The sequence below is a fragment of the Hippocampus bargibanti genome, linkage group LG13, assembly GCF_051943395.1.
Source record: "Hippocampus bargibanti isolate YZ-2025 linkage group LG13, ASM5194339v1, whole genome shotgun sequence".
Lineage (NCBI taxonomy): Eukaryota > Metazoa > Chordata > Actinopteri > Syngnathiformes > Syngnathidae > Hippocampus > Hippocampus bargibanti.
In genome coordinates, this window is record NC_142746.1 from 13,300,483 (window position 1) to 13,322,598 (window position 22,116).

Sequence of the window (22,116 nt, forward strand, 5' to 3'; positions counted from 1 at the left end):
ATAATGAGCACTTACTTTCTGTTCTTGTATCTGTGCTTTGACCACTTTGAATTCTGCAGAAGGCGGCTTCTGATTGGCCATGAGTTCCTCTGTGTCGGTCAACCAGCTGAGCAGAGAGTCCAGAGCATCATGGAATCTTCCACAATGCAACAGGGCTTCATGCAGCTGGGCTGAGCGCTCAGCAATCTATGGATGACAAGGTAAACATTGATGTCAACTTTTCTGTGATGAAGCCAGGTGAAAAGTGTACCCTGGATATCACTAGACAAAAATGTATTGCTGTGACTATTTAGACTGTCATGTTCGCTGACAAATTGAATACCTTTTTATTCAGCGTGTTCCACTTGGTGTTAACCTTCTCCAAGTCATTCTCAAGCTTTTTCGTATTGCTTCCTCTGGCAGCGTTCTGGATCAGCCCGTGACTAATGAAGTTGATATCTTGGAGTTGGAGCTGCAATGGGTCAATATCTTCCTTTTGAAATGCCTACAATCAACAGCAAACAATGGATTTATGAGTGTGCACCATCAGGGTGAACAGTAATTATGTCAGAAGAGACCTCCGTCAAGAGACAAACACACCTATAATTTAATAAAGACGTCCTGCACAAGAACAGCAATGAGTCACCTTTATACAGTATACTTAACACGGCAAAAGTGGCATCTTCTATCAGAATGTGAATGGTGGGGCCAAATTAGTCCTCCAATATTCTATGTGGTTCATACAGCTCCATGTAAGTTTGTCATTTCTTCCATGACTCATTATTCATGAAATGTCACAGGATTCAAATAATTTCTGCTCTCCAATGTAATATAGTGATGGATTTACAATCATCGTTTATTGTTGAAAAAAGTTAGTTATATTACTTCCACTGAGTGTGAATGAGAAAACTGCTTTAAAAACCTTTGTGGAGGTCAAAATATTGCAATTGGTCTAATTTATAAGTCCCCATGAAACTTAAGAACTCAATGTGAAAAAAATGCCATCACTTGTATGCGCTAATGTCAAAGGATTGTCTCGTATAACTTTATGAATTTGTTTTATTGTGACACTCACCAGTTGTCAAAACTCAATCATCGAACAACCTAGACAATAAAAAACATTAGCTTGTTTATCGACTCAAAAATTGCCACGTCATTGAGTTCTTCCAGATCCTAACGCACAATTTGCCCAACATCGCCAGATTTAGTGTTAAGAGTACAACTCAAATAAACAACGCTCTTAATGCTCTGTTCTACAAGAGGAGCCAAGTTTACAGTGAGCGGCAGCTGCATATAAGCACACAGACAGACAGACTTCCAGGCAAAACCTAATTCACCCATCAATATAATCATATATGTACGGCACAAAGCCATTCCATTTCATTCAGTGTGACATGCTAGAGACCAACTAATGGGGATGATCTTAAAATGAGTGAAGAGGCTATTTTTGGGCACCTGTGTGAAGGCTACTTCTGGACAAATAGCATTCAGTAATGCCTCAATCTCCCCTGCATGCTGGAATGTGTGTAAATCTTTGGGCAGGCAGTCCTCCACTGACTTCAAGAATTCTTCCAGTTCTTCCATATTGTATTGAGACACCACTCGTTGCACAGTGCATGGCTTGGTTTGCTGACGGCTATCAATGGGTAGAGTTACAGAGTTTCCGTAAGTCTCAGGCTGTGTCACTAGCACGGTAGCAAGCTCACTGTCTTCCTGCGATGACACAGCCTCTAACAGCTCAGCGGTGGATAGTTCTTCATAGTCGGTTGGAGTCTTAGTATACCATCTGCAGGTTTCATTAAGAGTCCGAAAGTACTTGTTATCTCCATTATTCAGAGTATCCTTTGCATTCAAGTTTACCACATTTGATTGCACCTGTTGTGGCTCTTGAATCAGGCAACCGCTTTGGTAAAGGGAATGTTTATCCCGAGTTGGCGTGAAGGGAAACTCATCCTGTCCTGAGCTAAGGGACCGAAGCCTTTTCAAGTCCCCGGACAAGTGCATGGCCTCCGAAGGAGAGAGGCTCCTCGTGCCGGGCCCTGGCGTCCTGTAGGTTTGTTGAGCATGCCGTTCCCTGTCTACAGTGGGGCTATACAGTCCTGAGTCTTCTTCGGATGTCAGAGAGCTGGTCACACTCCGTCCTCTTCTTCCACCAATAATTCGTGATCTCTCCGCACTCGCGGAACACACAATTCCACCGCGGCCGGCATACTCGCCAAGATTTGTCGGAGCAAACGTTCGCCACGAGCGCCGATATTGAGGTGGCTTCTCTCCACTTTGGGGACGTGACTTCGGCAGCACCGTATCTGTCACTGTCATGATATTGCCATTGAGTTTGAGTCCATCAAAGACGGTCCGCTCGTCCAACGTGATGGGCCTATGCGTACGGAGCTCAAAAGAACTGGAGGTGGAAACGACTCCATTTCCACAGAGGCTGCTGAAGTCCAGAGTGCGGTGGGTGTAGGGTAAGGTCCCAACAAAGTGGCGGGATGAGAGGCTACCCTTAGAGCTTGAGTCTATCTGCTCATTGAGTCGCACCGTGTCATAAATGGACCTCTGAGGCACATAGCAGTCATCAATGTTCAGGTCCTCCTCCTCCCCCTTCCCCAAGCAGGACGGGTTTTGTCTGAGGCAATCTGGTCGGCTCAGCGGTTTCCCCATGACAAAACATACACTATTGTTTCGAAAGAAAAAATATATAGATAATGTATAAATAAACTCTCTTAATATGTCGTTTGCTTCAGTGTGTGTGTATACTTTTTGATAAATGTCAAATTAGATTTCTGCATTAAAATACCAAATAAATAATAAATATTCATGTATTTTCATAAAAATAGCATCTCATAAATTATGGTGCATCAATGTAAAAAGCCAATGAAAATACATTATATTCTAGTGCTAAAGTTTCAAACACAATCCATTCATTCTCTCCATTTAGGCATTCCCCCATTTCCACTGAAAAAAGTTAATCCCATTTCTTCTGGTTCAAGGTGCATCCTATTGCCCTGAAAAACTGGCAGCATCATTTCTGAAACGTCCAAATGCTCAAAGTGAAATATCCACGCATGAATCCTGACAGGCTCTTGGGAAAATGGTGGCTTATTCCAAAGCGTGCTGGTACTCAATGGATAAACAAAACAGCCTGCCCTTTCTCCCTCGCTACTCGGCTCGCAATGACAGACACCCTCCTGGCAGAGGCTTCCATGCCCCGCCCCCGCTCATTATTCACGCAACATCTGCCACAACTCCATTTGTGCGGAGAAGTGCATGGGCAAATGCTGATTGGTCGAAGCATACATCCACCCCAACCCCTTCTTATAATTTCCCCTTTATGTCTGAACGGGCCTTATGACTTCATTACAAAGTCATCCTTTACATTCTGACATAACCACTTTTCTTCACAATGTTCTCAACAAGATATAGATTATTCTTTTTCCATTGTCGCAGATACTTTTAATTACTCTGGAATGCTGAGGGAGGCGCAGGTTGCAGGTAATTTAACACCGGCTGCCATGCCAAGTGCAAGAAGCGGCTGTTTTGTCTGCTGACCTGGGTAGGGAGCAGCAAGACAGCAGGATATATAGCCACTGATGACAGGAATTTATTTTTGTTTCTCCAATTTTCAGCACCACAAAGCAACTAAAGGAGAACAACAAACTCAATGTCTGGCAGAAATAAATTACCATTTGAGATATGGCAAAAAAAAAAAAAATAAAAAAAATCTCTACTGAAACCCTTTATACGCCTGTCTTTTTTTTTTTTTTTTGTCGTGATGTCTCTGAAAGCCAATAATGTAGTGCTACAAAAGAAGACCTTGTTTGCAAACATTTTCCCATAAGACCATTAATCAACTTCCACCTAAAAAAAGAATGGCTATTTGGAACAAAACCCAAATTTTCTTTTTTTCCACATTACGTATGTCATGTTTTGCAGAAATCTAAATAGTGTTTTCCTTGGTCAACAATTCCTTCTGACACTACACCTTATCAGACTACATAATTAAGAAAAAATATTTCAGCTTTGGGAGAAAGGGTGTACAGTAAAGTCTCGTTATATCGATATCGGATATATCGATAGTCCCGGTTATATCGATACTATTTCTGTGCACGCACGGAGAAAATTACATGCAAACAGGGTCGGATATATCAATAGTCCCGGTTATATCGATATTTTTTCGGACTCCCTTGAATATCGATATAACGAGACTTTACTGTATTCATTTTCTTTTTTTAAGAAAGCATATCCAAAAGTTAGGATGCTTGAAGTGCATACAGATATAAAAAGAGTTTAAACAACATCATTTCAGTCATTGCCAACAACAAACCTCAGTGAACTAAAATATAGTGTACTATTCTGATAACAGGCTCAACTATTCCATACGTCTGCGTGAAATGTGTCAATGCTTTATGGTGATGAGTAATCAACATTTTCCTTTTACCATAAACGAATAACATGGCTTAGCCAAAGTGACTCAGAAGCTAGAAATTCCATTTAGAATGAAAACCGACTCTGATGTCATGTCTGTAGAGGACGAGTCACCCACAATATATCCCCCAGCACTTTTTAGCCAACAAACTGCCAATGATCCCATAGAGTACCGAACAGATAGCATCCATATAGTATGCACCTTTCACAGGCGAGCTCCTTAAGCTTACGTCAGGCATAACTCTTACAAAAACTGACGTAAAATGGTAGTGGGAGCCCATGAGAGAGAAACCAAAGAGCAGTCCTCTGTTTATTCTTCTTCCATTTCAGTCAGTCACATAAAGCTTCTCCTCAGACTACAAATCAAGCATTTGATGCCACAGCATCAAGTTTGTTAAGCATCAAAACTATAGCAATGAAAGTCTGATTTGCTGCTTTTGACACAGATGAATGCCATGGGACCCCCCCCCGCCTCCTCCCACAAATTCTTAGTCGATTCCCAGGACAAAGAGAGGTTGAAAACATACTCAGCTGGACTCCCTCATTGTTTTTGAATCTTCACAACTCAAATCAAGGAATGGCTGTAACACAGAGGCACCACTTTGTGCCCCCCCCCCCCACCCCCTCAAAAAAAAAAAAAAAATCCTTTGACCTAGATCTTTGCGCGGACACATCTGTGTCACCGGACCAAAACACATCTGTTTACATAGTTTTACTGTAATGCTATTTAAAACCTGAAGTGTTTAGCATATTACAGTACAAATGTAGGCTAATCCTCTTTTAGGGAAACTCCAAAAGAATTTATGGGCTTTTAAAATATTTGTGTCAAAACCTTGTTAATAGCTAACACTTTATCCTTCACTGATAACAATGACAGTATATTGTGTGTGTGTGCGTGTGCGTGTGTGTCTGTGTGTGTGTGTGTGTGTGTGTGTGTGTGTGTGTGTGTGTGTGTGTGTGTGTGTGTGTGTGTGCGCGTGTGTGGATGTGATCTAATTTAAAACAGGCCTCAATGATAGCATCATTGATACAGTATATGGCTGTGATTACAAGGATGACATGGCCAAATCCATCCATCATTTTCATTATCAAAGTTTCTGTCGCCTTTACGAAAGACGTGTTCATTCCCATTTGTGCCAGCTAAGCAGCATAATGTATACATTGATAAAATACTGTATGATAATATACACTTTGCTTGTTAGAACAAAACAGTATAAAAACACCCTCAAATTCCACACTCAATGTCTTCCCAAAAGAGTTGAAGCAATAGCAGCGAAAAGAGAGCACTTTCATTTTAACTTTCTTTCCTACTTACATAAGTGAACACATCGGGAAAACAGAACTTGAACTAATACAAGATGAAAACACTCGGTAGTATGGAAACCCATATTCATCATCTGGGACTAACATGATACCCTGCTGGCAACCACCTGGCTGCATCCCAAAATCCACCGACCGCCGAGGGCAAAGGCCCCTTTGTGAACAACAGATGCTTTGACGAGCATGCAGTCTCCAGAGGATTTGGTGCCTTTGTACTGAGAGGGTTCGAATGAAGCCTGCTGGTCATGTGCTCCACTGTGAATCGGTGTGATGGGCAAGATCTGCATATCTTAGCACTACAACGAAACTATAAAAATAGTAAACTGATTAAAATGCGATTGGGTTGGTTTCGAATAAGAAAATGTATCAGATTCCAAATGAGGTCAATTTAATGCATCTCCAAATAAGGGCCATATAAAAAAATGGACTCTAGGTGGGATGTTATATTTGTTTTTAACTACTATTACTCGATATTAGAGAACAATGACAACACATGCTGGTAATAGTACAATCTGTTTCCATGAATTTACACGTTTACTCTTTAGCTGTTGACTACTGCTGGAAGCTGGAGTCTGCGCGTTAACTTGGGGCAAAACAAAGATAGCCCATCGCTAAACACAGAAAACCATTCACATTCATGTTTACAGTGTAACTGAATGGAAATGCAAGTTATGCTGCATACATGGCAAGAGAATCACTGCTGGACCTCCTTACAGATTTACTATCAATTATGGGAAATATTTTTCAATTTTTTATGTGAATCATTAAGACATTTATTGAAAGTATATTGGTAGGCATGGCTGTCCTTGCCCACATGTAAGACAGTTACATAATCAATAGAAATATCTATGTCCTGTACTGTACGTTAAAGTAGTTTCTATGGTAGCATCCAAAAGTTTGTGCGTGCAGTTGTCGAATTGAAGAAATGTTGACGCACGCACCTTAAAGTCCTCCAACTGTTGCTTGAGGATGTCTGTCTCCATTCCGACCGCTCCTTGGGATGCTTCTTTGTCCACAGATCTGCAGATTTGATCTTCTACACAGCAGCATTTTCCACAGAACTCCTCCAACTTGACCAAAGTACTCTGCACCTGACTCTCCCTGCCTTTGGCTCGGTCCATCAGCTTGCCACACTGCTTGCTCAGCGCATCCAGATCCCTCTTCAGGCCCAACAGGTCAGGGGAAGAGTTAGTTTCCAGCATCCTCTTACAGCCATCGCCTGCATTGGCTGTGTTGACAATCAGTTCTTGCAACTGATCAAAAAAGCTCTCAATGTTTTCTTGCTGCCCTTTAAGGACAGTCAAGTCCAGATCCACTGGAGCCATGCTGTCCAATTCATCATCCAGATCTGTGAAGCGGCTGAACATCTCCCGGATGCTGTTTTGGAACTGACCAATGCCCTGCAATTTTCCTTCCAGAACCTGGCATGCCTCCTCTACCTCCTTGTTTAGGTTACTGTATTCCTTCTCTATGCTGTCAGCTTGCAGTAATAAGTCAGTCACTCCTTCAGCATCCGGGAGATCGACCACAAGAGTCTTTGCCAATCTGGATAGGTGCTCCACTTGGTTTTGCATCCCTTCAATAGTTTTTTGTTGTGCTTTCATGTTTGTCAAGTTCGTATTGCTGCAGGCCAGCACTCCCTGGGATTCAAAAGCTTCCAAGAGCTTCTTAGCTCCCTCAAGTTGAGCTTTTGCCTCTTTGGAACCCTCATTAAATTCTTTCATTGTATGTGAGAGCTTTTCCAATGATTCTCTTTTGTTTTGAAGCCCTTCAAAGACGCCATTCACTCTTTTAGAAATGTTTGCCGCCTCTTTTGTAATTTCTTCCGTGTCAGTATCAGTCACCTCGACAAGGCTGGTTGCTGCAGCATTCATCTGTTCCACCATCCCTCTGTGCTTATCTATGTCCTTCTGAAGAGCTTTCACCTGAGCTACAGCGTTCTCCACAGCAACAGGCTCAACGGCAAGTTTGACACGACCTTCTTTGACTTCGCACTCCTTCACCCATGGGTTGAGATTCTCAATGTGTTCCTTGAACTTCTGAGCTCTCTGCAAGGCAGCTTTAAGTTTGTCAGCCTGTGCATCAGAGCTCTTCTTCACCTCGTTCCAGTTAGAGGAGAGGAGAGATAGTTGACCATGCAGGGCTAGCTTTTCTGCACCGCCAGTGCTTTGCAGAAGCATCTCCCCTTCACCTGCTATTACATTGTAAGTGGCCTCTTGTTCACTGAGCACCACCTGCAGCTTCCTAAGTTCATCCAGAGTTTGTTCAAGGACTTCCACTTTGGCAGAGATGGGCTGAGGCTTTGACTGGTCCTGCAGCTTCTCAGTCAGCCATGACTGGAAGTCTTTGGAAGTCTGGTGAAACTCTTGGGAGCTGGCGAAAGTTGAGTTCAGCTGCTCAATCTGTATGGCTGCAGCATGAGAAAAAGAAGATTACGAGAGCGAGAGGGAGTTAGAGAGAGAGAGAGAGAGAGAGAGAGAGAGAGAGAGAGAGAGAGAGAGAGAGAGAGAGAGAGAGAGAGAGAGAGAGAGAGAGAGAGAGAGAGAGAGAGAGAGAGAGAGAGAGAGAGAGAAAGAGAGAGCGCTTTATCAATGATAAAACATATGTTACGTGTACAATAAATTACATGGATTTGGGGAAAAAATGGGTGTGGATTCTAAGCATGAGTGAGATCAGATGTATTTGAAATCTGAAACGATTTGAGAGAAATGTAACTTTTCTTTCATTTTTACCTCATGATATTTTTACACATGTATTCACTCAGTCATGGTCATAATAATAATAATAATTATTATTATTATTTAGATTTTAATCACTCAATAAATAATCAATGGGCCAATTCGTACAAAAACTTGATATAAGATCCTTAAAAGAAAAATGCTGCCCAACCACAAACATCCAAAAAAAACGATGACTGTCACATTTAATCTTGCTGTAGGTGGAGCCAGGAAAATCAATTATTTTGCCTTAACTCTTGGCCCAATGTCGTCATAAAATAAAGATGACAAACCTGCTCTCTCTTCGAGCTGTCGAAGAGGTTTGCTGATACTCCCCAGCTGCCTGTCTAAGTCAGCTCTGAGATAGTCCTCCGTCACCATAGCTGTGAGCTCTGCGTGAACGGCTTCAGCCTCTTTCAGCTTCCCCCTCTCCTCTCTTAGTCGGACCGAGATGTTGTGGACATCCTCTAGTCGTTTCTTCACCACATCAGGCTGGGTGCTGCAGGACTGGTACCTGCCGAGCTCATCCTCCAAATGAGCAGCAGTCTGACCAATGGTCCTCAACAGCTCTTGGAACTGTCCCGTCTTCACCACAGCTTGGTCGATGAGGCCATCTCGCTGGTCCAGCTGGCTTATAAGCCCTTGCCATTTCTCAGTGACAGTCGTGAGCTGTGCCTTCACTCTCTTCCCATTTGATGGGTCCTGGTTATCGGATGAGCTTAAGATGGCTGACGCAGCTTCCTTGAGTTGCTCAAACTGAGGCTTGCGGCTCTTGAATTCATTTTGCAGGATCTGATCAACAGAAAGAGAAAATATGTTCAGTATGTCCCATTTACTTGATGGCTGCTGATGCCCTTTAAAGTTCATAAGATCCACCCAAGCGAGTTGTTTAAGTTCATGACTTGTGTAGATCCAAGAGAACAGATACATTGGAATCATGATGTGGAGATTTGACAGCAATGTAAACAGCCTGCAGCAATGTAAACAGCCTGGATTAGATGCAAATTGCATTTAATAATAATAATAATAATAATAATAATAATACATTTCAGTTATAAGCGCCTTTCAAAACTATCAGGGTCACTTTACAGTCACAGGATCGGTTTTTATGCGGGTGAGCAGCGAAATTTATGACCTTTCATACAGTACACAAGTTTGCGGCCCAGTGGTTGACTGGTTAGCACATCGACCACACAGAGGTCGTAAATTCCATCCCGCCTCTGGGCTTTCTGTGTGGATTTTGCCCTTTTTCTCCGTATGACATTGATATGAAAGTAAGGTTGGAATTTATCCAGAATAAAAAAAATCCAATTTTGTTTTGGTTATCATATATTTGTTCATTTAAGATTGCACAGCTGTTCATGTTTTTATGTTATGTGTTTAAGTGATAAATAAGGATATATGGTATTGTAGTTAAATTGTAGTTAAGTAAAAAACATTATTTTATAATAATATAGCATTATTTTCCCCCACATTTTGGTTCACATTCACAATACATTTTTTGGAAACACTATAATTTGTGTTTACCTGGACTTGTTGCTTCTGCATTTTCAGCATATTTGTGTCAATAGATAGCGGTCCAAGGACACTCATCATCAGCTCCTTCTCTGACAGCCACTGACCAAGCTGCAGTTGAGTGTTTTGGACAATGTCCAGATTCTTGTTGGACTGCTCCAGGTGCTGCTTCCTCTCCAACACTGAGCCACTAATATCTGCCCAAGCAGCATCTATAAGAACAAAGCCTGAGTCAGTGTCATTCTATGAAGTGTCCACATCTCACACTGTGAAGCATTTGGCAAAATAAATGTGTTAATTTAATTTCAAACAGCAGGTGCTGTGAAATTCAAGGACAGGCCGGGTGCATCCTGGACAGATCACGAGTCAAACACGGCCTTAAGAAAGGTCCCATGATATCATTATATTATAACTTTGCTGCTGTGAAATGTAAATGTCTCAACTGCGAGACTAATAAAGGCAAAGGCAAATCCAATCCAATCATTGGGAGTCCATCAAAAGAAACCTTTTGGTGCATACCGATCTCTGCCAACATCTGCTTCCATTTGTCTGCTTCTTGTGAGTTTGGATGGGTTTCAATCAAGCCGAGAAGCTTCTCTCTCAGCTTGTGGAGCTGCTCTTTCTTCTGGTTCATGTCATCTTCAAACACCTTAAGAGGAAAAACAAATGATTCCAGAATGAATACATGTATGAATGCATGTAATGCATTTACAAAATATTCACAGCATTTCACTTTTTCCAAATTGTATGTTATTACCTCATCCCTAAATATAATACAGTGATACCTCAGCTTACGAACGCTTTAGCTTACGAACTTTTCGCCTTACGAACATTACATTCGAGAGAATATGATCTTGGCATACAAACTAGTTTTCGGCAAATGAACCAAACCACACGGAGCGCCACGGTGGCTGGCGGACTAGTTTTCGGCAGATAAACACCAAACTACACGGTCGAACAGCGCCATGGTGGCTGGCGGACTAGTTTTCATCACCCCTTTCCTTGAGTGTATACGTGGTTTGTTATCAAGGATACTTTTGCTTTTATAGGACCGAAAAACACCCCACCACAGGCTAGTGTTCAGCCGAAGAGGACACAATACAAAATTACGGTCGAGCAGAAGAAGGAGATCATCGAGAAACACGAATGAGGTGTGCGTTTGTGTGACTTAACGTCCCACTACCAGTATGCTAAGTCGACCATTGCTACTTGTGGCTAAGGTTGTTTCTGTGTTGTCTAAGCAACGGTCTCAGGCAATAGAAGAGGTTGAAAAACTTCTGATGATTTGGATTACCGAAAAAAAGCTAGCAGGGGACATTGCGAGTGAGGATATTATCGCCGAGAAAGCATGGCAACTTCACTCGGATATCATCAAGAGGAAACCTGGAAGTTCGTAATCAATTGACAACTACCATCACAAAGGTAAATAAAACGACTTTATTATAAAGTAGTTTATTTCGTTAATTACAATACAATAACATGTTTATTATACATGAAATAAGGTATATTTTCTGTAGTTGTAAGGCTTATTTAGTAGAAAATTATGTTTTATGGGGACCTGGGAACTGATTATTCTCATTTTTAATGGTTTCTTATAGGAAATAAATGTTTGGCAGACAAACCTTTTGCCACACACTTTCCACACACTTTCTGGGAACCAATTAAGTTTGTAAGCTGAGGTATCACTGTATATAGATTTGTTTCCGTTAGATTGTCTGTTTGTATACTGATGACAAATAAAGCGCATTAAATCAAATGATCCAGAGGAAGAGAAATTATGATCTTCTCTTTGTGCGGCCTATTTCTTCTGAACAGACGGAGCCATTTATTGGATCTAAATGTTAATTTCATGCTTGTAAAAAACAGCCTCTGAGAAATAGGATCACAGCTTTATTTGGATTTTGAGATATTAACAAGCAATATTCTCTCTCACATCACTGATCTTTACTTCTCTGCAATTAATTCCAGATAGTAAACCTTTTTCTGCAGCAGTTTAAAGATGAGCTGTCAGGTTGGCAAATTGACACACAGCACTTTTGTGTAAATAACTTCAAGCGCCATCTTAAAGAATATTTGATAGCATCTTATCTCATCACCTTCTGCTGTTCCAGTTGCATTATCACTGCATCTTTCTCTGTGGCGCCATTCTTCCACAAAGTAGCCTTCTTTTTCATGTCCTCCAGCCATGTCATCATGTTTTCAGTGTCCTTTTTGGCATCCTTCAGCTCCCGTACTGATCCATTCAGCTGAGCTGATCGACTCTTCAGCGTGTCACCCAGACAGGAATAGCCCTCGTTGACGAATGACATATTTTGCTGAATTGTCATCAGTTCTGAGGAATTCAGACAATTGAAATATATGCCTTGCCATTTCCACAAGTTTGCATGTTAACACAAAAGACTGACACATGTTCAGGACTTTAGAGAACAATTAGGAATGTTTGTGCGTCTCTTAGTATAAATAAATTCACATCATATCATAATTTATTTTACCTTTTAGATTGAGGTTAAGATAGTAGCAAATATTTAGAAATAGAATCAAAATTGCTTCAGAAGCTCATGACAAAATGTTCCTGGCATAGAACAATAACAAACATACATAATAATATGACACTAAGTATTGTTTGCCCTGATTTCATCACAGTGCATGCACACAATAACATTTCAGTAATACAATGTGGCCAAAAACACAAATGTTAATTGTATTCATATTACAATGTTCTCATGCATGCTTGATTACCTTTATTGGTTAGGTAGAAATGGCTCGCTGGCCCACCACCATTAGTAAGAGCTAATACAAAGACGTGAAGACAAAGCATAAGTTGAAGACGAATATCCCAGTTAGAAACAATGCAACATGAACATGCGCAATGACACTGATCGACCAAACCACATTTTATAATTCTAACAGATGGTGCTTACCTGTCTTGTTAGCAATCTTGGCTTTGGCAGGGGATGTGAGAATAGCAAGGCGACTGCAAAGTGAAGATCCTCTGCTGTTCAGGTCCTGCACAGCAGGGCCTTTAGATGTCCATTCTTCCAGCAATTCCTATTGAAAAGTTTACCAATCAAAATATTTACTCTTGGATTAATAGCAGGTGGATGGAAGCAAATGGTTACACTTCATACGTCATTATTTGATATTTGGGCAATGATGTATTAAACAGAATTTTGAGTCATTATTTTGAAAATTGCATACAGTGACTCACAGAAACTATTTGGAGGTCTTTCTCCAAACTTTTTGCGCTGGAACTTTTCTGCACCACAGGCAACTTATCATTGGCCTCTTTCAGCCACTTGCTGAGAGCACCAGCCACAGACCTGAATTCTCCTAACAGATCCTGACAGAATGATACCTCCTCCTCCCTGCAGAATCGAGAAAACCAGTCATCACAAATTGTCATTGATTTACTCTGTGCGCCTTTGAAAGTACAAATAGTTAGGAAATGATGAAATTGAAAGTACTTTTCTTTGAGCGTGTCTTTGAAGGTGCTAAAGATGTTTGAGAGGCTGTCCATTTTGCTCTGGATCTGTGCTCTGTTACCATCTTTGCTCATTTCATACAGCTCCTTGGACAAGGTCTGCAACTTTTCCAAAATACTGGCATGTTGACCCATTTCAGCCTTTGTTTTCTGGGAAAAAAATAACCAGACTTTGTTGTTTGCTATTTAGCAACATCAGCTAAACTGTACATTCTTGGTTGTCCACTCACCTGCGTTAGCTCAGAGAGTTCTTCAAAAGTTTTCCCTGGCCCGTCAGTCTCATGCAGATCTTGTGAACGCTTCACAATGAACTGTTGGACATTTTCTGCGACCTTCTCAAACTGCTCCAACTTGTCTTTAAGTGTTTCCAGACGAGTAACTTTCTGCTTGTGCTTGTCACATGTGTCAGAGAAGCGGTGGGTGAGGGCATCCATCTTCGACTGCAGGAGTGCTGCAGAGGAGGCGTCAGCTGTTTCCACAAACTTTTCCACTTTCAATTTCATGGCAGCGATGCTGCTCTGGCGACTTGCTATGTCCTGCTCGATGACCTTTAAAAGCACAGAATATGGTAAACCGTAAAATGGACTCCAACATTGGAAAATACACACGAGCATGAGAGGTGGCCAAGTGGCCAACATCATTTTTCTTGTTTACATTGACTCCTCTCCATATTGGATTTTATTTTGTCCAATTGCATTTCAACCTGCGCTTGTTGCCATGTCAATTCAATCTGCCCCGGTCTTCAGAATCAACAGTGCTGTCAAAATGTAACTAACTGATAATACTGGGCACTTCTTGAACAAATATGATTTAGAATTTGACCTCACGGGACCAACGTGGGGGGCCCTTAAGGCATCAGCATTTTCTCATTAGCTCATTGAATGGTCTAAGCAATGCTTGTTAAAGTACAAAAAAAAACAACGTACGGTTTCTTTGCTCAGAAGGTCTCTGATGGATGCAGAGTCCAGTGGGATTTTTCCACTCTCTTTCACGCTGGCCTCCACGCCCTCCATCCATCCCATCATCTCATCCAGTCCATCCTGAACGCTCATGGAGCGAGTCAAAGTCATCTGGAGTTTCTCATTGCGATCACTCACAGACTTGGACAAGTTGTCAAAGCGCTCTGCTATGTCATCTGCAGCACAAAGATACATATCCACTTGTCTTTATAACTTCAACCATTTAAATGATCTAAAAAGCATCCACTATGCCATTCCATCCTCACCAACTGTCTCCTGGATTTCATCTATGTTGCTCAGCAGGTTTCCGTCAGATGAGATCAAAGAATCTGCTGTTTTGCGTAGCGCATCGATCGACGTCTGATGTGCGCTCATCTGACCTTGTAAAGCCTGTGGATGACAACGTGTTTGTAACATGTCGTGAGGAGAAAAGAATCAAAAATATTAACAACATGTAATAAACAAGTCAGTACTTCAGGTACACATCTAATGAGGCCAAATACAAGATTTATATAAGATATGCTTCACAAGACAATAACGAAGCCGCTAGTCTTCATCTAAATATAACATTACGCTTAGAGCAAATCAGGTTTTTAATGTTTCTTGCCTTGGTGTCCTCCAGCTGTATCTGCAGAATTTGCGGCTCAGCAGCGATGGCTTCTGACTGCTGCTTTCTTGCTTCCTCCTCAGAACTCCCAAGCCACTTTAGTAATTCCGTGCTGGAGTCTTCATAGTTCTTATACTTGCCAACAACATCAGTGAGGTTTTCCCCAAGACGGTTACACTGAAATCAAAGTAATGATGATTTGAGTGCAAGATTTTCTTTTGAAATCTATGATCCAAAATGTGCAATTGGGTCTGACTCTTAATTGGGATGTTCAGTGGATTGATCTTTCAGAGATTTTGTTCGGTAGACAAATGCTGCCACCACGTGGCAGATTAATTTCATAACACCCACTATTTTTCAATCAAATACCGTACCTGAGAGTGGAGTGTCTTATATCGGCTGGCAGCAGAATCCAGTTTATCCTTGACAACACAACAGGTTCCTGAAGTATCCACTTGCATCAGGCCCGTTTGAGACATTGGGTCAGTGACTCCACACGCTTTGGCAACATCCAGAACCTTCTGTCCCGAAATGGTGACAAAACGAAGGTCGCCCTTGTGGGAGATGACATCCTCCGAAAAGCTCTTCTGTTGTACAAGTTTATCATTAAGGATTTTCAGGGAACCCGCTGATGCGCCCAACTTCTCCACCTCACCGTCAGCCTGCGTTAACCAGGCTTCAAACTCTTCGCAATCGTCATGGAACTTCTTTAGCTCCTCCTGTACACATTGCACCTGCTTCGTTTGCTGCTCAGCTATTGCGAGGGAAGCGTTGTAGCGCCCCTTCAGTTCCAGAATGTTCTTCTGCAGTTTTTCTTTTTCTTGTGGCGACAGAACATTGGTTTGCTTGTCCAGAAGAGCTTGGGCAGACTGAGTGGCCACGATCAAATCCTGTTGCTGGGAAAGAATCTCCTGATGGCGAGCCTGCGCGAAACGCATAAGACATGACACCATATTTATATAACATATATGTAATATAAATGACATAAATAAACCGTGTTGTGCACTCCCTCACCAAAGCATAAAACTACAACAAGAGATAGTTCGGAATGTAAAATTCTAGAAATGCATACATTTATTGGAATTTACAGCAATTATATGGAGGAGCAGTACCGCCTTTCGCCGCCAGGGAGTGCATAAACAGGCTTTATTTGTTCACACAGAACACACACAGTCAAATAGACTATTTTCCGATTTTTTTATGAGTATTTCTACTCAACCAATCATAATAAAGCTGAACAAGAAGTCAAATATGGCGCCCAAGTGAGCACCTGTCGCAAGTGGCCTATTTCAATTTATCAAACAAATTAACTCTTACTGTGAATCAATTGCATGAAGAGCCAAAGGATTCATGTACTGTATTAGCCTAACACTTACCATTAAAATGCCAAATTCCCATAAATATTTCAGACATTTTCTTCTAAAGGCTTCGAAATCCCCCTGCTGAAGTCTTCGTAAAAAATACAATTGAGAATGGTGTAGTTTTGTGTGTGTAGTGTCACTTGATGAATTGACGTGGTTGCAGTTGATGGTAAAGATTTTAAATGTTCATATTCAGATATGCCTCATGATGCTGCAGAAAAATTGTGTGTTTTAAGTTCTATAAAGCAAACATACCTTGACTCGCTCATATTGCTTGCCAACATCCATGCAGGTGTCACTTTGCCCGTCACAACCACTTTCGCTTCGATGCAAGGTGTTTCCATTTGCGTCGCCATTGTCTCCTTTCCGTAACTTGTCTAATGTTTTCTCTGACAGGTTTCCATTCTGTTTGCTCATGAGGTCTGTTTCATCAATGTTTCTTCCATTTTTATCCCCAATGTTTGAGATCCACTCAAGTAGGCCTTCTATTTTGTTTTTGCTTTCTTCAAGACGCTCAACAGCTGCAGCCTGAATGGACATTAGAAAATTGCAATAAAGCAAAACAACGCGATGATGGTGTTCACACTCCAGTGCATTTCAGATTTTTTAAGGCCATCAAATTTGCTGACCTTTTCACTTTCCTGTTTTATTGCCGTGGTAACAACTTTCTCTACGTCCTTCCTGGAGTCCTCAGCTTGCTTTTGGATAAGCTTGGTCTTACTTTTCGCTTCTTCCAACTTAGTCTCAATGTCATCAATTTGTTCCGCCGTCAGCTTTCCTCGATTTTCCTCCAAAAACCTTTTAGTACCAGTAATGACCTCATTCAATGCAGTGACGTTTGTCAAGACGTCTTTTTGCAAGGCCTTGACATAAGACAGGCGTAAAGCAAGAGTAGGTTCAGTTCACCCTGATTGTGTATTGCATTTCCTGAATTCCAAATAAAGCCAAGACGTTTATCGTACCTGATGCTCATGCTGGTATTGCTGCAGGTCTGTAACACATTCTGCATTTTTAGCCTGCTGTTGGTGACCAACCAGACGGTTCTCAGTCAAAGTGAGAGTGTCGCACACTTCCTCTAACTTGTCCGCAATCTCTCGGTGCCTTTCCAACATCGACTGCAGACAAAAACAGGCAAGGAAATCTGGTTGTTAAAAATATTTGCTTATAAAGACAAAACTGTGAAAAATATGCACAACACATAACATCTTGTATGTTGTAAACATGCTGGCTAGTCAGTGCATTGGTCTTCAGAAGAAAATAAGCACAGAGTGAAATTAAACGGAATGCGTAAATGCATGAGATCACTGTGGGAAGAGTCTCGGCATTGCATCGTTTCCAAGGTTAATTGCACAAAGGTCACTGGAGGCCTGTAGAACACAATCGGCACACGGGTTAGTGTTAGCAACAATCAAGCACCGGAACATGCGAAAGCATAAAAGCATAAGATTCATTAATTTCTTGTGAACTACATTCATAAACACATACAATCTATGTGGAAACAAGTATTTGGATGGTTTTATGTAAACTATTACCAACTAGAATTTTAGTGTGAGATTCATGGCATCACAGATGTTCGGTCATCTGTGATATTGAGCAAGATATCCGTAAACCGACCTTCTTCTGGACTTCCCTCTCCTTGTTTTCCAGTAGGCCATCTAAGGTACACGTCGTGACAACAAGTTTTTCCGCATGGTCTTTGAAGGCTCTCTGAGTGCTGCTGAGGTACTTGAGGAGGCAGCTGCTTTGAGATGGAGTCAACAAGTGAGCGTGCTCGGATATAAAACCCTGGATGGCAAATGTGACATCCTCTAATTTGAGTTTAACCATATGATGAAGATGACTCTCAGCATCCTGGAATCATGAGAAACAAAGAGTCAATCTTGTTGCCAATAATGTACCATTGTTTAACGTGGATTTCTGTTGTTGTGCAAATATAATTATGCCGAAGGAGTCAGGAACAAGTCACTCATGTTTTGAAAATCCAGGATCAGATAAGTCGAAAGGCGCAACAACATTAACTTCATATGACAAATAATACTGGAAATAATATTGATGAAGAATCTGATCTGTTTCAAACAAAATGTGCCATGTTCAAACAGTCTGTAACTTAAAAGATATTAATTCAAACTACTTTCCACTTATGCTAATTTTGATCTTTGACCAAGACAAAATACCTTCTTTTTTTGGATGCAGCTTTTGAGTGCTTCAACATCACATATATTGACATCAACATCTGCCAAATTTAGCTTGTTTTGGATGAGGCCCACTACCATATCAAGATCAGCGAGATGTTTTTGGTATGTTGATTCCAAACGTGTCTGAAATCATAGTGACAACAAATTTAACCCAACCTCAAAATCAGTTTATTGTACTTGTATTTTACTTCACTCACTTTCCTGTCTTCCATGGCTTGAAACAATGACTGAGTTCTATCTGCACACTCACGGCTAACTGCAGTAAAATTGTGCTCCAATTCCACACATGTCGAAGACAGATCTTTACGGATTTGGGTAGGAATGTTCTCATCATCAGCGTTTAAGAGAAGTTTGGCTTTTTCCAGATCTTCAGTCAAAACACCACCCAGGAAGGAAACTTGGGATTCCAATGACTGGTTAAGAGCAGATTTAAAAAGAGTTAAAATACAGATATTTTCACAAAATACACTATTATGTCCATGTCAACAATCTTACGAGAACTGGTTCTAAAGTATTATAACAAACAACACCTTTGTGACAAAAAAGTTGCTCGGGTAAATTAATGTCATGCAAATATATTTCTATGTTAATAAACAGGAAATTGGTGTTCACCCATACGGCTTTTATATCTTATAGGTACTATTGGCTCAGTATCTTGCAAAATAGTCTTTACTGTAGTTCTTGTATTTGGATCTGATAGTGATGGTGTACCTAATGTTGACTGCACTGGTGTGTCAGATCTTTCATTTTCTAACCTGTTTTTTTTCGATTTGCAGCTGTAATTCCTCCATGTTGGTGGCTGTTGGTTCCCCAATTAAAAGGTCTTTTCTAACATCATCTAAAACATCAGCGTGATCTTGGAGTTTCCCAACACACTCCAGGTAATCCTGGGTAGAGTAGAGCTGTTGGAAAGCAGTAGACATGCATAAAATGACTCAAAGGAAAGAAGAGAAGAACATGCTGTCATTATTTTTTTTTTTTGATTTACCGGATTCTTGGTCTCCTCCATGATGTCGCCCGAGAGTTTAGGAGACAGTCCTGCCAACAATTCATCCCCCGAGATCTCCTCCTTGATACATTCCAGGGTGGGAGAGTCTCTCCCCACAGCATGTCTTTCCATCACTTCTTGCAGCATTGAGAGGTATTGGCTTGAGGAAGCATTTCCAAGTATCTCCAGAACCTGCAGTTGGGTAGTTGAAACACTTGCTTCCTTGTTCTCTTTTCCATTTTGGAATTCTGGGTTGGGTTCATCTTTTTCAGGCTCCGCATCTACTGCAAATGTGGATTCACACATAGTATCGTCTTTTGAAGGTAAACTATCAGAGTCTTCATCTCTTCCAGTCGGAGTCTTCAACACCTCTCATTATTTATATGGGAGCGATTATATTTTTGTTCAATTTTTTCAGGTGGTGCATTAGAGTCGTCTTTATTTTTTCTAAGTGGTGCATCAGAAACATGATCATTTTTTCTCGGGGATGCATCAAAGTCTTTTTTATTTTTTCCAAGTAGTGCATCAGAGGCATGATCATCTCCCTGAGACAGCATTTTGGACTCCTCAACAACTTTTCCAGTTAAGTTATTAGAATTCTCCTCATCCTTTATTGGTGAGCCATTACAAAACTGTTCAGGACCCTCTTGATCTTTTCCAGGTGTGGTATAAGAGTCTCTTTTGTTTGGAATATGGAACACTTCTTCTATGTTTCCAGTCAGGGTATTAAATTCTACATTTTTAACATTGGCATCAGGCACCGCTTCGCCTGCTCTAGCTGGAGTAGAATAATTCCATTGATCGTTTCCAGATGGGGTCTCAGAGCTGTTTTCAAACTGTTGTTCGATTTGTGTAGTCGAGGTCCTAATTTTGATGTTTCCAGTTGTTGTTACAGACTTCTCTTCATCATTTGAAAGTGATACATCTGATGTACCTTTTGGAGATGGGGTATGGTACCAATATTCATGGTCTTCAGTTAGGGTATCGCCCACTTGATCATCTTTTAAAAATGACATTTCAGATCCCAATTTTTTTATTCCAGTTGGGGCATTCGACGCTTGATCAACTTTTATACTCTGAGCATCATCATCATGATTATATTTTCTAAATATGGTATGAGAACACACTTTTGCACTTTGGGTATCGGGCTCCAGAATGCCTCGAGTTGTGTCAGGAGATTCTGCTTCAAGCGATCTCTCAGAAACCTTTTCACATTTTGCAGGTAAGACATCTGACTCCATTTGATCTTTTCCAGATTGTGTAACATTGTTCTCTTGAACTATTCTGTGCGGGTTATCATACACATCTTCATCAGAATTGTCCTTATGTGTTCTGTTTTGAGCTGTGCAATCCTCTTTATTTTTTAAAAATTGTATTTCAGAGTCCATTTCGCTTTTATTTGAGATACATGATTCCTTGGAAATGTTTCCATTTAAGGCATGAGACACTTGCTCATCTTTTCCAGTTGTGGCTTGACATGACTCTTCATCTTTTACAGGCGCGCTTTTTGGTTCTTCCTTGAAAGTTAAGGGTTTCTCTCTTTGTGTTAGAGCAACAGAGTTGTCTTTTTGGTTTCCAGAATGTGCACCAGAGTCTTTTTGGTGTCTTCTAGCTGAGGGATCAGACTCCTTTTCTCTCCCAACATTTACACCTGAGTCATCAGACATGTTTTCATATTTTCTTGTCGGAGCAACACTGTTCTCTTCATCCTTTCCATATGGGACATCCAAATATTGTTTATCTCTACTAATTGGGGTGTCGATGCTCTCAGTTAATGTATCAGAAACGTAATCTTTCATGATTGAGGCATGAGACCACTTTTCATCTGTTGCTGATGGAGCATCACAGTTGTTTTTAACTATTCCAGTTGGCATAAATGACTCACTAGTTCTAGTTGGAACAGGACAATCCTCTTCTTCCTTTCCAGTTTGTATGTGAGAGACTCCTTTATAGTTTTTAGGTACGCTATCAGATTCTTTAACCTTTACAGTTGTGGAATATGATCCCTCATTATCTTTTATTGAGGAAGACTCATTTTCATAGTTCACAGTTGGAGCATTAAACTCTTCAAGCTCATTTGGTTCATCTGGCGATGATCCATCACAGTATTCTTTATCGCTTAGAGTTTGGTGATCAGACTTGGTGTGTCCAATTGTGTCCAGTTGTTCTTGACCATAAACCTGTTCATTTTTTTGTTCCTGGGTACTGACCTCTTCTTCAAATCTTAGAGCTCGCAGAATGAACTTCTCGTCATTTTTTTCTGTTTTAGAATAAGACGATTTTTCATTTCTTTGAGGTGTCGACTTTGATTCTTCAACCTCTTTTCCGGTTGGTAAATGATCATTTTCAAATACTTTATCTTTTACAATCAGAAGACAAGGCTGCATTTCATGAGCTTTCCCCTCTTGGTGTCGTAGTTTGGCTTTGTTCAAAATGTGTACATTTTTCCCAATTAAACTGCTCAGGTCTTGCTTCACTTTTTTATCCAAGTCATCAGCTTCGACTGGTGGGGCATGAGAATATTTTATATCATTTGTGGTTGGTATTTCAAACTCCTCTTCAACCTTTC

At 40.9% G+C, this 22,116-nt stretch overlaps 1 protein-coding gene across 1 annotated transcript in view; it reads right to left on the minus strand.

Moving 5' to 3' along the window:
* Window positions 1–22,116, minus strand: part of dst (dystonin) — a 106,414-nt gene that overhangs the window by 25,312 nt on the left and 58,986 nt on the right. Inside the window, exons 39-57 of the mRNA XM_089012110.1 lie at window positions 17,327–17,479; window positions 16,994–17,227; window positions 16,620–16,892; window positions 15,378–15,926; window positions 15,004–15,180; window positions 14,663–14,786; window positions 14,364–14,572; window positions 13,668–13,985; window positions 13,421–13,587; window positions 13,165–13,321; window positions 12,878–13,004; window positions 12,696–12,746; window positions 12,053–12,288; window positions 10,476–10,605; window positions 9,969–10,168; window positions 8,735–9,233; window positions 6,666–8,134; window positions 323–484; window positions 16–186 (exon numbers count right to left, since the gene is read on the minus strand). Of these exons, the coding sequence (XP_088868236.1) occupies window positions 16–186; window positions 323–484; window positions 6,666–8,134; window positions 8,735–9,233; window positions 9,969–10,168; window positions 10,476–10,605; window positions 12,053–12,288; window positions 12,696–12,746; window positions 12,878–13,004; window positions 13,165–13,321; window positions 13,421–13,587; window positions 13,668–13,985; window positions 14,364–14,572; window positions 14,663–14,786; window positions 15,004–15,180; window positions 15,378–15,926; window positions 16,620–16,892; window positions 16,994–17,227; window positions 17,327–17,479 (5,406 nt within the window). The remainder of the gene's footprint in view (window positions 1–15; window positions 187–322; window positions 485–6,665; window positions 8,135–8,734; window positions 9,234–9,968; window positions 10,169–10,475; window positions 10,606–12,052; window positions 12,289–12,695; window positions 12,747–12,877; window positions 13,005–13,164; window positions 13,322–13,420; window positions 13,588–13,667; window positions 13,986–14,363; window positions 14,573–14,662; window positions 14,787–15,003; window positions 15,181–15,377; window positions 15,927–16,619; window positions 16,893–16,993; window positions 17,228–17,326; window positions 17,480–22,116) is intronic.